The 14,095-nt window shown below is 67.9% G+C and overlaps 2 protein-coding genes across 3 annotated transcripts; both read right to left on the bottom strand.

Annotated features, from left to right (window-relative positions):
• Positions 1-1,112: 1,112 nt before the first annotated feature.
• Positions 1,113-4,429, bottom strand: CUNH19orf25 (chromosome unknown C19orf25 homolog). 2 transcript variants are annotated; one of them, XM_047100854.1, is made up of 3 exons: positions 4,383-4,429; positions 3,996-4,127; positions 1,113-2,760 (listed from the first exon to the last, which is right to left on the bottom strand). In XM_047100854.1, the coding sequence occupies exons 2-3, from the start codon at positions 4,123-4,125 to the stop codon at positions 2,534-2,536; spliced, it is 357 nt and encodes a 118-aa protein (XP_046956810.1). In that variant the 5' UTR covers positions 4,126-4,127; positions 4,383-4,429; the 3' UTR covers positions 1,113-2,533. The 2 variants fall into 2 exon arrangements, with proteins under 2 accessions (XP_046956810.1, XP_046956811.1); XM_047100855.1 differs by having other exon boundaries at positions 4,375-4,407.
• Positions 4,430-7,599: 3,170 nt separating this feature from the next.
• Positions 7,600-13,106, bottom strand: PCSK4 (proprotein convertase subtilisin/kexin type 4). Its single transcript, XM_047100846.1, has 13 exons — positions 12,912-13,106; positions 12,560-12,664; positions 10,984-11,076; positions 10,781-10,909; positions 10,622-10,698; positions 10,410-10,498; positions 10,016-10,188; positions 9,719-9,931; positions 9,135-9,235; positions 8,947-9,050; positions 8,759-8,876; positions 8,347-8,526; positions 7,600-7,726 (listed from the first exon to the last, which is right to left on the bottom strand). The coding sequence occupies exons 1-13, from the start codon at positions 13,104-13,106 to the stop codon at positions 7,600-7,602; spliced, it is 1,704 nt and encodes a 567-aa protein (XP_046956802.1).
• Between the last annotated feature and the right edge of the window lie 989 nt (positions 13,107-14,095).

Below are 14,095 nucleotides of genomic sequence, written 5' to 3'. Positions count from 1 at the left end.
CCCCGATGCCACACGCACCCCGCTGCATCGCACCCCCAGATGCCCCATCCCGTGGGACGGGAGCCGGGCCCAACCTGAGCGTCCGGCAGGCAGGGATGGCGTGTGAGCCCGCGTAAGGCCTCGGCCGCCCCTCGGGCCACACAGGCCTGTGTCAGGGACCCCCAGCCCCCGTCCCCGCGGTAGCCCGCGGGGCCCGGACTGGGGGTCGCCCGGCTCCTTTGTGGATTTGGGGACTGCCAAATACCGTCTGTGCTTCCAGTCCCCGCGGGCCAGGCTTCCCCGAGGTGGGCGGGAGGGAAGAGGCGGCAGCAGGCCCGCCAGCGGCTCGTCCAGCCACAGGGCCCGGGGCTTCGAGCACCCACGCACTGTGAGACCCTGGGCACTGCTTTCGCCGCTCTGTGCCTCAGTCTCCCCACGTGGGCCGTGGGGAGAACTCCCAGAGCTACCTCTTGGGCGAGTGGAGAGACCACCAAGACTGGGGGAGAGACCTCGCTGCCGCCCCCTGCCGGCCTCTCCACGGGCGGGGCCGGAAGGCAGCCCCCCACGCGGGCCAGCACACAGGCGCTCCCTCCCCATCCGTGCCCGGCAGCCACTTTTGCCTTTTCCAACCCCCTGCACTGGGGGCACAGCCACACCTCATCATCCAGCCTGGGCGGGCCGGGCCGCAGGGGCCCCGGCGGCACAGATTTCTGGAGGCGGCGGTTGGCGGTCACCGGACAATCAACCCGAGTCGGGGGCTGAAGACCTAAGGGGTCTCAGGACCCAAAGGACCGACCCAGCCACCCGCCAAGGGGACACGTCAAGGACCCATTCGCCTCTGGGGCACTCCTGGGGTGAGCCCGAGGGGGACGACTATGACCCCAGGCCTGTGACTTCGGGCCCAGGGCCGGCCGGACGCACCCGCTGGCGCAGCATTACCTCACCCCTGCCGCCCCCGCCGGCCTCCCGGTTGGCGGCCACGGCACCCCACAGCCCGAGCGTGGTTGTCCCGGCTCATCCCTTCGTGTCTCCGTCCCGGGTCTCTGCAGCACCACAGGCCACGTGTAAATACAGCCCATCCACCCCCACTGACCACGCAGCCGGCGTCTGGCGGGAGGAAGCCACGGAACCAGGCGTCTCACATGCACCTTTAATAAACAGCTGTTGAATCGCGCCGATGCTCGTGGCTGCGTTTCCAAGTGGGCGACGAAGGGGTTGGGGGCCAGGAGGGGACTCGGGGGCCTTCTGTCCTGCCCACCCCTTCTGGGGTCCGGGTGACGGCCCAGCCTGGCTTCTGCCGGGAGCCAGCAGATGCCCCTTTGGGCAGGTCCCCGGACGCAGAGCCTGAGTGTGGGCCCGGGGTCCCAGGTCGACAGCACCGGGAGGCCAGCGGGTGTGCCCCTGCCTGACCCCAGGGGACTCCGAGTGGACAGCACCCCGGAGTCAGGAAGCGCCGGAGACCAGGGCCAGGCAGGGAAAGCGGAAGAGCTTCTCACCAAGGGCGTGCCGTGAGCAGCGGGGCGGGCGTGCGATGGTCAGGCGTCCCCAAGGCCCCCTTTCTGGGTCTTGGTTTTGGGGCCTCTCAGGGCTAAGCAGGCTCCCCTTCTCCGGGAAAAGAGAAACACCTCCGGGGATGCTCGGGGTCCCCCGTGTCAGGGTCCTGCTGGGGCACTTCGGGGCTCCCACGGAGCCCCGGACGGGCCGCCACGAGCAGCCTGGCTTCTGGGACGTCTCTTGCAGCCATCCACCTCTGCTCCAGGTTTCTGAAAGTTGCTCTTTTTGAGCGAAAAGCCCTTTTCAAGATCCGCTCCTGTTCCTTACACCTGCCCGTAGACGAAGCCTTCCAGGATGAAGGCAGCCAGCGAGGGCTCGGGTGGGAGACTGGCCAGCTCGTCCCCTCCCGGGAGCCCGGGCCAGACACCCCCGTGATGGGGTGGGTCCCAGGTGGGTCCCGCACCCCGACGGGTAACCCGCCCCGCAGGAGCGCCCAGGCCTCGGATCAGGGTGCTCAGTAGGGGCACCACCAGAGGCCCCGTCTCCGGTCCGGGCCCTGCCGGGCAAGTGCTCCTCCAGCAGCCGGCCACTGTCTGGAGGGAACGGGGTGCTCTGCCGGAATCCTGCCCCCCCCCCCCCCCGCAGTTCACGCGGAGATAGGCGGAGACAGAAAGCAGCCAGGGTTCCACCATCTCCCTCGCGATGACGCGGGGAAGCAGGGTCGCCAGGGGCAAGGAGAGGTTGGACGGACCGGCCCTCGGGTGCCGGGGACCCCGCACGAAGCCCGGTCTGGGCTCCACGGCCGGGGCGAGCGGCACCCACACTGCCCCAGACCCGCCCCTCGAAAGGGGCCCGCGCCCGGCGAGGCAGCTGTGTCTGTCACCCCCCAGGCAGGCTGTGGGCCCCGGGGTCTCCGGGCCCCGGGGCGAGCCCAGGCCAGGCGACCCAGGGGCCCGCGTCTGAGGTGTGCCGGGTCAGGTGTCTCGGGGGGGGACCAAAGGTGCCGGGGAGCCGCGGGGCGCCCTGCCGGGGTGCGCGCTAAGGCGAGCTGGCAGGCCAGTCAGCCCAAGGAGGCGGCCACGGCCCCTGGGGGCGCGCCCTGCTTCAGCAGGCGGACTTCCCGCTCCAGCCCCTCGCCAGCCCGCCACAGGTCCTCACGCTTCTGCTCCAGCCTGTCGCCCGCCTGCTGCAGACGCTGATTCATGGCTACGTAGGCGCGGCTCTGCTGGTAAAGCTGCTGCTGCTGGGCCTCCGCGTCGTCCGCCCTCCCGGAGAGGCCTGGGGAGTCTGGGGACAGCACACAGCACCCCGGTCAGGGAGCGACAGGGAGAGGATCCGGCTGGGGGCACGGATCACAGAAGGGGCGGGACACCCCTGTCCTGAGGCCCTGCCCGGGGATCGGCCTCCACGTCCGCCCGCAGAGGGCGGGGGCCCGCAACGGAGCCACAGAGCAGGCCGGCTCCCGCCCCACTCTCGTCCCGCAACCTTTTCCCTGTTCTCGAGACCTCGTGAGACCCAGCTCCCGGGGTGGGGAGGAGGATTGGGACACGCGTCTCCCAGCGGCCCCGCTTCCTAAAACAGCCCACGCCCGGCCAGCAGCAGAGACCCCACAGGGCTCAGGTCCCCTAGAGACACGTCAGATGCTCCCGACGCGCCCGCAGGCGGTCTCGGACAGGAGCCCCGCCAGCAGGGGGAGCCCCTCTCCCTTCAGTGAGCCCGAACGCAGCCCGTGCCTCAGTCTCCCCACTGTCAGGATGCTGGGGGCCCTGGGCTCAAGCAGCCTTCCAAGAAGCAGCTGCAGGACGGGGATAAACACCAGTTGTGCCCCACCTGCCAGAACATTCTGGATGGTGGAAAGCCCTGCAGGTGAGCTGTCCAGTACAGAACCAGCCGCCAGCCAGGAGTGGTTCTCGAGCACTTGAAGCATGGCCACACGGAGCAAAGAACCTAATTTTTACTACTTCTTAATTTTTTTTTTTTAATTCCCAAAGCAGGGGCGGGTGGATGACTCTGTTGGTCAAGCGTCCAACTCTTGATTTCAGCTCAGGTCATGATCTCACAGTTTCAGAGTTCCAGCCCCGCGTCAGGCTCCGCGCTGAGCATGGCACCTGCTTAAAATTCTCTCTCTTCCTCCCTCCGGGCTGATGGCTCGGAGCCTGGAGCCTGTTTCCGATTCTGTGTCTCCCTCTCTCTCTGCCCCTCCCCCGTTCATGCTCTGTCTCCCTCTGTCTCAAAAATAAATAAACATTAAAAAAAAATGCATTTCTAGCTTCCTGGCTTTTTACCAGAACAGGCGACAACCGGGATGTGGCGGCGGACCCGACTGCGGACCCCCGTTCCAGACGCCCCTCTGCAGCTGCGCCCCACTTTACAGACGTGCCGCGGAAGCTCAGAAAGGGTAAGGACGGCGCTGAAATCGAAGCTCCTAACTCCTCGGCCGCACAGCGCTTCTCCCCGCCCCTTGCCGCTGGGGTCTCAGGGTCGACCACCCCACCCCCGCTCGTGCCCGGACTCCCCCCTACCTTCCAGGGCCAGGGCGGTGAAAACGGGGTCCTCGGAGGGCGCACCCCGCACGTCCTCCAGGATCTGCTCCACCGTGGGGGGCGCTGGGCGAGTGGGCAGTACCACCCGCTTCTTGGCCTTGGAACCCATCCCTGGAGGCGAGAGAAGAGGCAGTTGACGGGGGCGTCTCCCTCTCGGCGTTTCCCTGGGCCCTTCCTCCGTCCAGTGAACTCCTACACACCCATCGGAGCCCCGTGCCCGGGGAAGCCCACCCTGCCCCGCCCCGCTGCGCTCGCTTGGCCCCTGGCCCCCCCAACGACCGACAACTTGGGGCCAGGGGTTTCCGCATCCGACTCCATCCCCGCCTCAGTTTCCCCGTTAATGCCCCGAAAGCACTACCGCCTGACCCAGGCGCGCGCGCTGAGCCGCCGGCACCGCCGCCAACCCACTTCCGCTTCCGGTCGCAGCACGGTCCCGCCCAGCAGGCACGTGACGCGTACTTCGAGCCTCCTCCGGCACCTGCCCGCCGCTCGTCAGGAGGCCACACCCCCTCTTAAAGGCGCCGCGCCTCTAAAGGTCCTCAATGGTTTGACTGGACCTGGGAAGTACCTGACCTCAACCTCCCCGGCGCGCCAGGCCTGAAAGAGCATGGGGTGGGCAGGGGGTCCCGTCCCGGCTCCCCTCGCTTCGTAACAAAGCACCCAAGTCCCGGTTTTCTGCCCAAAGTGGGCAGGGCGCCCAACCCACGTGGCTGTCGTGGGAACAAAGTTAACTGCCCTCTCGAGGGGGCTGGCCTGGCCGCGCCAATTCCCCGGGAGGTGGCCAGAGACGCCGGACGGAGCTCAGCCTGCTAGATCCCATCACAGTTGCCCCTCTGGTCCCTAGCACCTCCCACCCCTGCCCTGCCTGGTTCCTCCCCTGACAGCTAGGGCGGGAAGACAGGCTCAGAGACCAGGACTGGTTTTGTGCCTTTTAACAGCTTTACTGGATGTTATCTACACACTACACAGTCCACCTGTTTAAAGTGTGCAATTCAGGGGCGCCTGGGTGGCGCAGTCGGTTAAGCGTCCGACTTCAGCCAGGTCACGATCTCGCGGTCCGTGAGTTCGAGCCCCGCGTCAGGCTCTGGGCTGATGGCTCAGAGCCTGGAGCCTGTTTCCGATTCTGTGTCTCCCTCTCTCTCTGCCCCTCCCCCGTTCATGCTCTGTCTCTCTCTGTCCCAAAAATAAATAAACGTTGAAAAAAAAAATTAAAGTGTGCAATTCAATGGTTTTGAGAGAGATGTACAACCACCACCATAGTCTAATTCCAGAACATTCCATCACCCAAAAGACATCCCCGTTAGTTATCACCTCCCCCCCCCCCACCAGCCCCCACGAGCCCCCCCTTGTGTCCGTGGATGAGCCTGTTCCGGACGTTACACACACTCGGACTCACACCCCGTGTGGCCTCTCGTGTCTGGTTCCCTCCCTCAGTGTCGTGCGTTCAGGGTCCTTCCGCGCGGGGCGGCGGGCGTGGGCGCCTCGCTCCTGTTGGCGGCCGTGGGACGTGCGCGTGCACGGCGGACACGTTTATCTGTGGACGTGCGCGTGCGTGGACACACCTGAGTGACGTGCGCGTGCGCGATGGGCACATTGACCGTCGGTCCCTTGATGGGCATCTCAGTTGTTTCCATCTTCGGTTGTCGTGATTCCTCCTGCTGAGAATATCCCTGTAACGGTTTTGTGCAGATATATGTTCTTGTCTCTCTTGGGGACGTGCCTAGAAGCCGAACTGCTGGGTCATACGGTAACTCTGATGATGAGTGGTTTACAGAACTGGTTTCCCGAAGTGTCTGCCCCCGGCGCGCACATTTTGGGTGCTTGCTGTGTGCCAGTGGGAAGACTACCTCTCTCGACCTTACGTCGGGTGAAGCAAGGGCTGGGCTTGGTGCTGTTGCGCAGACGAGGCCACCAAAACTTCAAGAAGGCGGCCAAGCACCCCTGGACGCACGGCCCGGCCCTGGCAGGTGCTCAGATCCGCACACATGCTCACAGCAGCAGGATTCACAATTCGCGGGATGTAGAAACAGCCCGACTGGGCAGGGATGGATGAATGGATCAACACACGGCCCGCCCACTCGGCCGCGAGCAGGAGCGGGGACACCCGCCGTCTGCAGGGCTGAACACACAAAACTCAGGGAGGGAACCAGACACGAGAGGCCACGCAGGGTGTGAGTCCACGTGGGTGAAACGTCCAGAACGGGAAAATCCAGCTTGGGGGCCAGTGAAAGCAACATGCCTCCAGCCCATAATTCCCTCGGCCTCCCCACGACTCTCGGGGAGTAGAGAAGCAGCGCGATTGTTATAACTTCATAGACCTACCTGCGGGGCGGGCAACAGCCGCACGCATGCTCATTTGGGAATCGTGCTTCTCTTAATGATCAGCGTCAAAGAGAAACACCCCAACAGGACGAGGGAAACTTAGGAGGAGTTAGGAATGCAGCGCGCCGCCCTGGGGACCCCCCACTTCACTCCTGCCCCCACCAGACTGGGGGCCCCGGGCCCCAGCTGCCCCTTTTCCCTTGTGGGCCACAGGGTCCTCCAGGAGAAGACCGTTTCCAAGCGGGGTGCGGGGGAACCCCCAACCATGCCATGGGGACGGGGCCTGCCCCTGCCCCAAAGGAGACCACAGACCTGGCACCTCCTATTCAACCTTTATTTGCAAACTCCGAGGTCTGACATGGTGCCAGAGACTCTGGATGCGGTCATTGGTTCCCCTTGCCCCTCCCCCCACTTCTGGGGCTGTCACAGCCCTGCCTCTGCCCCATCCCACCCCGCCCCCACCCCAAACCGTGTAGCTAGACTTCTCTCTCTCTCTTTCACCCGGACCTGCCAATTTCGGGTTCGGGATTCCAGCAGGTCGCCCCTGGCCTGAGGGCCTCCGTGATTAGCCAGAGCCTCCGGGGGCGGGTCCCTGCACCCCCCCGCCCAGGTTCCAGTCTGGAGCAAAGGAGCAGGATGGCAGTGCCTGCACAGACACACGTGTGCCCCCTGCTCAGGTGTCTCTAGGTCCCGGCCAGCAGCTGGACCTGCGGTGGTGGCGGGGGGGCCCCGCACACAGCGGTGGGCAGCCTATAGCGAGGACGCTGCGGAGAGAGGGGCTCCCGAAGGCCACGGCCAGCGGGGCCAGTACCACGGCCCGGGCTCGGCCGCGCTGGCGGCCGGGGTGGGCGACTGCGGCGGGCTGGGGGAGGCCGCTGGGAGGGACGGGTCCCGAGCAGGAGCCGCGACGCTCGTCCAGCGTGGAGGCCGGGGGGGGGGGGGGCAGGCAGTGCAGGTGAGCGGGGAGCGGCCGAGGCAGGTGTAGCAGGAGGCGCGGCGGCTCGAGCAGACGCACAGGGCGGGAGCGGCCGGGCCCAGCGGTCACTGCCTGCCGGGTGTGGCCGAAGTACCTGGGCGGGCAGCAGGAGAGGCGGAGGTGGCCCAGGACGTGGGCGGGGCCGTGGCGTTCTGCGCGGGGCACACGTACGTTGGGGTGTGAGGCCAGGGCCCGCCGCCCCGTATGCCCTCTCGCCCCGGGCCGCACACGCACACTGCCCGCTGCTGCCGCCCCCCAGCGAGCAGGCCGTGCCGCGCCAGGCACTCACCCTGGCACGGCCCCTCTGTGTCCCGCTGCACACACGCGCTGCTGGTCACCTGGGGGCCCGGGGGCCGCGCCGTCATGTCCTCGGCCGTCCCGTAGAGCAGCAGCGTGTAGCGGTACAGCGTCCCTGGGTGGGGGTCGCGGGGGGGCACGGGGAAAAGGGGGACAGGCTGTCGGCACCTGGTCCGCCCTCCTGGCTCCTCTCCCCGGCCGCCCCGCCCCACCCCGGAGTCCCAGACGCCGATGGCCCCCAGGCCGGACGCCCACTGGGCGCCGGTAACTGGCATCTACTATTCTCCGAAGATACCCGCTCAGTGTCCCAGGGAGACCCCGGACCCCTCTGCAGGGGGGATCCCAGGCCGGTCCAGGGCCCGAGGCCCCAGCCTGGGTGTCGCTCTCACCCGTGTTGAAGTAGTAGCCCTTGTTTTCCAGGCCCAGCGTCCACGGGCCCCGCGGGTCCTCGTCCCAGAAGTGGGTGGACATAAAGATCCAGTTGTTGTAGCCTTGGCCGCTGACGTCCAAGGGTCTGGGGCAGGAGGCAGGGTGGGTGGGGGTGGAGGGGGGGCTTCAAAGCCCCGAGGACAGTGGGGTCTGCAGGGCCGAGCACGGCTGCTGGCAGGGCTCCCGAGGGGGGAGCGCGTCGGGTGTCCGGCCTGAGCAGACCCCCCCCCCGACCCCACAGCGCACTGCCCACACCCGGGGAAGGACAGAGCGGCTGCCACGGGGCCAGGTACCCCACCCCTGCACCTGATGGCCACGAGCGTGGAGCGGGTGCCCATGGGGCTCGTGAGCGAGATCTCCAGGTCCCCGCGGCGACTGTAGGACAGCGAGAGCTGCACCTGCACGTGCTCCAGCGAGCGGATGTGGTTGGCTCGGCCGGCGCACGCCGACACGTTCCTCCTCACTTGCGTCAGCGGCAAGATGGGGCTGGGGGCGGCGCGGGCTGTGAGCGCCCCTTCTGCGGGCCTGCGGGCGGGGGGGGGCACCGGGGTCTGGGCTCACGCCGTGGAGCCCACCCTCTTTCTCATCTTATATTGGGGAAAGCGAGGCAACGGGTGCTGGGCCCCACGCGTCTGTCACCCCCTCCCCCGCGGCGATGACGGGTGCGGGGAGAGGACAGGCGGACACAGCGGAGGCGCGGCGGCGGAGGGCTGCTCACGTGGGGGTGTGTACGATCTCAATGACGCACTTCTGCTGGCGCCGTGTGGGCAGCCACGTTCGAGCCATGTCCACCAGCAGCCTGGCATCCAGCAGCCCGTAGCCATAGTGGTGGCTCACTGCGGGGACGGGGGGTGGTCACTCGCCCTGGGGGCGTGGCGTCCCCCCCTCCGCCCGGCCCCGCCTCACCTTGGCGCCCCACGCCGTTGGGCCTCCAGTCCTCAGCCTGGAGCTGCGCGGGTCTGGACGCACGGACCACCAAATGCTGCATATCCCTCCATGTCAAGAACGGGCTGGGGGCACGCGAGGGTAGGTGAGCTGGGGCCGGGCGGGGGGGGGCGGTGAGCGCAGAAAGCGGGGTCCCCTCCAGCACCTACTTGGCCTCCAGAGCCAGGGCGATCATGCCCGCGGCCAGCGGGGCCGACGCCGAGGTGCCCGTGTGTTTGTCCGTGCACCGGTGGTGCAGATCCGTGGTGACCTAGGGGCGGAGACGGGGGCTTGGGGGGGACCGGTGCACAGGGAGACCCGGCCTTCGTGCAAAATGCATCAAGGGTTCAAGAAGGTGCCGCAGAGGTACCTCCAGGAACGGGGCCCCGAGCGCCACCCAGGTCACACAGCTGGGGAGCCTGCCCCGCCAGAGACAGGAGGGTAGACGAAGGGGTGAGGACACTGGGGCCTGGTCTTGGGACCCCTCTGTGTTCCAGGTGCCACAGGGCAGCCCTGGGAGGGGGGAGAGTGGGGGGGCGGGACGGAAGGTGGGGGGAGGGGACGGGCAGGGAGGGGTGGGGGAGGGGAGGCGCCAAGGGGGAAGACAACAGGGTCTTGGGGGGAAGGTGGGACAAGGACAGATGGGAAGGGAAAGGAGACAGGGGGAGGGAAGGGAGGGGAGGAGGGGAGGGGGAAGCGGGCGCGGAGGGGGGCCTCCCCCTGCCCCTGGGTCCCCCCCCTCCCCGGCACTCACGATCTGCGGGTCGGTGGCCACGCCGCTGCTGTAGGTGGTGGTGAGCGTGGAGGCGCAGGCCTCGCTGTACCAGGGCGCGCGGCCCTCGCGGGTGGTGCTGCCCACGGAGAGCGTGTACACGCTGTTGGTGTAGCCGTCGCAGTTGCAATTGTCGTAGTGCAGGCCGCCGTTGCCCGACGCCCAGACGAAGAGAGTGCCCAGCCCACCGCGGCCCTGCACGCGGGCACGAGGGAGCGGATGGGCGCGTCGGCCTCCAGGGCCGGCCCAGGCCCTCCGAGGCCCCCGGGGTGGGCTCACCTTGGTCACGCCGCGCCTGAAGGCCTCGCGGGTGAGGACGCCCGGGCCGTCCACCGTGCGGCCGTCGTCCTCGGGGCCCCAGCTGGCGCTGTAGATGTGGATGTGCTGCGGCTGCAGGCTCAGCGACTGGGCCTCGATGACGTCCGTGATGGTGCCGTCCAGCATGCGCACGCCTGCAGGGGTGGGCGTCCGGCCTCCGCGGTCAGCCCCGCCGCGCCCCCCCCCCCCAGGCCCCCTCTGGAGCGGGGGCGTCTGCGCGGGGCTCAGCTCTCCCCCTACCGGAGCTTGGGCCCTGCATCCCCCAGAGCCGCCTAACTCTGCCCACAATCCCTGGGCGCCCCGTGCCGTCCGGGCTGCCCTCCGTCCCCGGGGTGCGGGAGCCGGGCCCCGATACCTCCGATCCGGGCATTGTAGGCGACACCCGCTCCACAGAACCCGTTGTTTGCGATTGCGGCCACTTCCCCGGCACAGCGGGTCCCGTGCCTGGCGCCAAGGCAGAGAGGGAGGCCAGTCCCAGCCCCCCCCCTCCCCCCACCCAGGCTCCCCACAAGGCACTGGCGCCGCCCTCACACACCCCGCAGGACGCCGCCACTCACCGCCACTCACCGGTTCTCGTCGCCGGGCGTGTATCGCGGCTGGGGGTCTGGGTCGTAGTCATTGAAGTCGTAGCTGGCCAGGGGGTCCTGGGGGCCGAGCGGGGGCGTGAGGGACGGGGGCAGGCCGCGGGACCTGGCGCAGCCCCCACCCCAGTCCCCACGGTCTCACGTAGTTGGCCCAGAGGTCCGGGTGGTCCTTCTCGATGCCATCGTCCAGGACAGAGATCACAATGCCCCGGCCCGACAGCCCCTGGCTCCAGACCTGCAGGACGTTCAGGTCCGGCCGCACCTTGTTGTTCTGTGCAAGGCAGGGGCCGGGGTCAGCGGGGCTCCGGCCCCACCCGGCCCCACCGCCCGGCCCGGCCCGCTCACCATGTACCACTGCTTGGAGAACCAGGGGTCCGTGGGCACCACCACCGAGCGCTTCACACGCCGCCGCAGCGTCTGCTGCTCGAACCACTGCACCTGCAGACAGACGCGCGCTGCAGGAGGGCGCCGGGCCCCCAGAGCCAGCCCGCCCTGCACCCCTCCACCCGCCGGTGCGGCTCTCGCACCCGCGCACCTGGCGGGGCCCTGACCGGCTCCACCAAGCCTTTCCCACCAATTCTGGGCCGCGGGGCCCGAGTCTGCCTCCAGGGTCTGCGTCGGTCTCCTCCCCAGGCCCACCAGGGGACGACTCTGTGTGGGCCGCGGCTGGGGCGGGGCTGTGTCTGGGTCGCCCGCTGCTTGTCCTGGGTCCGTCATGGTGTGGGACGGGGCGCGGGACCTCGTCCTTGGTGAGGCTGCTCCTTGGGGTCCCCGTGTGCCTGGGGCTCTGCCTTCAGAGGGGACCAAGGCCCTAGCACCAGTCCCCAGGGCCCACTGCTCTTGAGGCCCAGCCCTATCCCTTCCCCGGTCCCTGTTCTAGGTCCTTCTGCCCAAGATCCGCCCATCTCCCTCCTGTAGCGGCCACCCCTCGTAAGACATCCCTGGACGGCCATACCTGCCTCCGCCCTGGTTCCCCACCTGCCCCCCTGCCTCCCTGCAACACAGTAGCATCACTGTCTGCAGAGCCCCTCCCATGCTGCCCCCCTCTCCAGGGCCCACAAAGCCCCGCCTACCCGGCCCCCACCAGCCTCCCTCTGCTGCAGTCACAGTGGTGCCTCACCCCAGGGCCTTTGCACACAGCCATTCTGCCTGCCCCAGGTTGGTCTTCCTCAGACCTTTTTGCCCTTCTTTCTTCCTTGTTGATCTCCCCCCCACCCCCGCCCCCCCCGCCCCGCCCTGCCCCGCCCTGAACCAGCTCCTGTGCCCTCACCCTCATCCCAGTGATGGTGCAATTGTCTCCCCATGTGCCCAGCTCCAGACGCGGGAGCTGGCCCCAATTTCTCTCTGTCCCACACGTCTAATCCATTGGCAAGCCCTGGCCTCTCTCGTGCAAACCACACCTTGAGCTGGCAACTTCTCCCCGTTCCCAGCGCTCCCAGTGGGTTTCAAGTGATCAAGCCTCTCGCCTCCATGCTGATCAGCCCCCCAGCCCGAACCCCATCTTGGCTCCTGAGGGTTTACAAACTCAGCCTCAAGTCCCCAGCTTGGCATCGAAAGCCTTTTCCCAATGTGGCACCTCTCTGAGCATCTCACAGCCTCAGTGGCTGACTTCAGGCAGGATTCCTACTCCCGGTCAGAAAAAGGACCAATTCCCTTCTCTCCATCCCGTGAACTAGAATGTTATCTGCCGTCTTTACAGAGTATGTGGGACCCCTGACCTTTAGGGGGAGAGAGAAGATGGGGGCGGGGGGGGGGCAAAAAGAAATGCTGACAGTGTGCCAAGGCCCCGAGGTGAGCTCAGCACGCACACGTGCCCTGTTGCTGTCCACGGATGGTCCCTATCGTACAGACTGGGGGACCAAGTGGAAACCGAGGCTCAGAGGGCAGGTGGCTTGGATAACAAGTGGCTGAGCAGGCTCACCTTGGGGTCTTTTTTCAGGCGCAGGCGATGGCCCCAGTGTGGGCTCAGGGACTGCTGGACCACGCCCCGGTGCCTCAGGTGGAAGTACTGCCCGTCAGGAAAGATCTGGGAACGCGAGGGGGCATCCGCAACGATGGCACCTGCCTCCGAGACGGAGTCCCCAGGACGGTGGCCAACATCCTCCCCCAACCAGGTGCGCCGCTGGGGGCTTCAGGTGCCCTCTGGGGGTCCCAGAGTCTGAAGCTGGTCGAGGCCTGGGTGAGCTGGGGGTCCTTGATATCTTGGGTACCCCTCCCGTCTGCCGGAGGGGTGTCCAGCCCCTGCCCCTCCTGTCCCTTCGGGTGCCACCCACCTGCCCCAGGTAGACGAAGCCGAATTTGCGCGCCAGGCGCTCGGCCTCCCGGTAACCCTGGGACACCCGCACGGCCCAGCTGCTGACATAGATGGGGACCCGGGCCGAGGACCACCCCACAGGCAGGGGGCCAACGAGGGCCAGGCCCAGAGCCAAGGCAAGGCGCAGCCAGAGCGCAGTCCAGGAGGGCCGCATGGCGGCGGGGGGCGGGGCCGGGGCGGGGCCTCCGAAACCCCTCCCCCCGGCCAAACCGCCGAGTGGGCCCAAGCGCCCGCCCCGCCCCCGGGGCCATAGCAACCCCTGAAAGGCGTCAACTCCCAGGGGTCCTTGTGGCTGTCTCTCCCCCCCCCCCCAAGGAGCGCGAAGATCCGGCCGAAGACGGGGCGGGGGGGGCGGGGAACACCCCCGCCCTGGTCTTCCACAGATCCAAACCCTATGGAGCCTCAGTCTCCCTCATTTGTACAGTGACCAAAACTTCCGACCGACCTAGAGGAGTGTTCAAGGCTGCTCCCCCTGGCCCGCCCCTTTATTCCCGCCCCCTTGCCTGCCCATCCCTCCCTCTAGAATTAGTCCTGCCTCCTACCCGGCCCAACCGGAATTGTTCTTCTGAGTAAGTCCCGCCTCCCCAGCTTAGCTCCGTCCCATCCCCCCTCCTCCGAGAGTCTGTCCCCCGCTCCTTTATGGTCAACCCCGCCCCTCCTCTGTTCTCGCCAATCAGCTCTGGTCTTTCTCCAGTTCCTCCCGTCAGCTCCGCCCCTCGGCACGCTTCTCTCCTCCTCCCCCAGCTCCACCCCCGCAACGGCTCAGCCAATAATCCCCGGCCATGACCCCACCCCTCCAATCAGCTACGTCCCGCTTCCGCTCCGCCAATCGGCACCCTCGGCCTCCGCGCCCCGCCCTCTGCCCCCGGCGTCGCAGCTGGGGCGGCCGCGGCCCGCCAGAGGGCGATGCGGCGGGGGAGAAGGGGCAGGCCCCACCTCCTTTGTCCGCCCTGCCCTCCCATTGGCCGGAGTGGGGGGCAGGGGGCGGAGACCAGCGCAGGGGCGGAGACCAGCTCGGGGGCGGAGCGGGGCTTCTCGCACCTGGGTAAAGCGGCACGCGCGCTGCGGGGCAGGTGTGCGGGGCCGCGGTCGAGCTCGGGCTGCCAGGCCCCGGCTCGCCGGTGTCATGGACGGCCTGCGCCA

Source organism: Lynx rufus, unplaced genomic scaffold, assembly GCF_022079265.1.
Source record: "Lynx rufus isolate CCGP_SWC_20201006 ecotype Redwood Valley unplaced genomic scaffold, mLynRuf1.p SCAF_53, whole genome shotgun sequence".
In the NCBI taxonomy this organism is placed as follows: domain Eukaryota; kingdom Metazoa; phylum Chordata; class Mammalia; order Carnivora; family Felidae; genus Lynx; species Lynx rufus.
The sequence above is the reverse complement of the archived record's forward strand: the minus strand, read 5'-3'. Positions and strand labels throughout refer to the sequence as shown.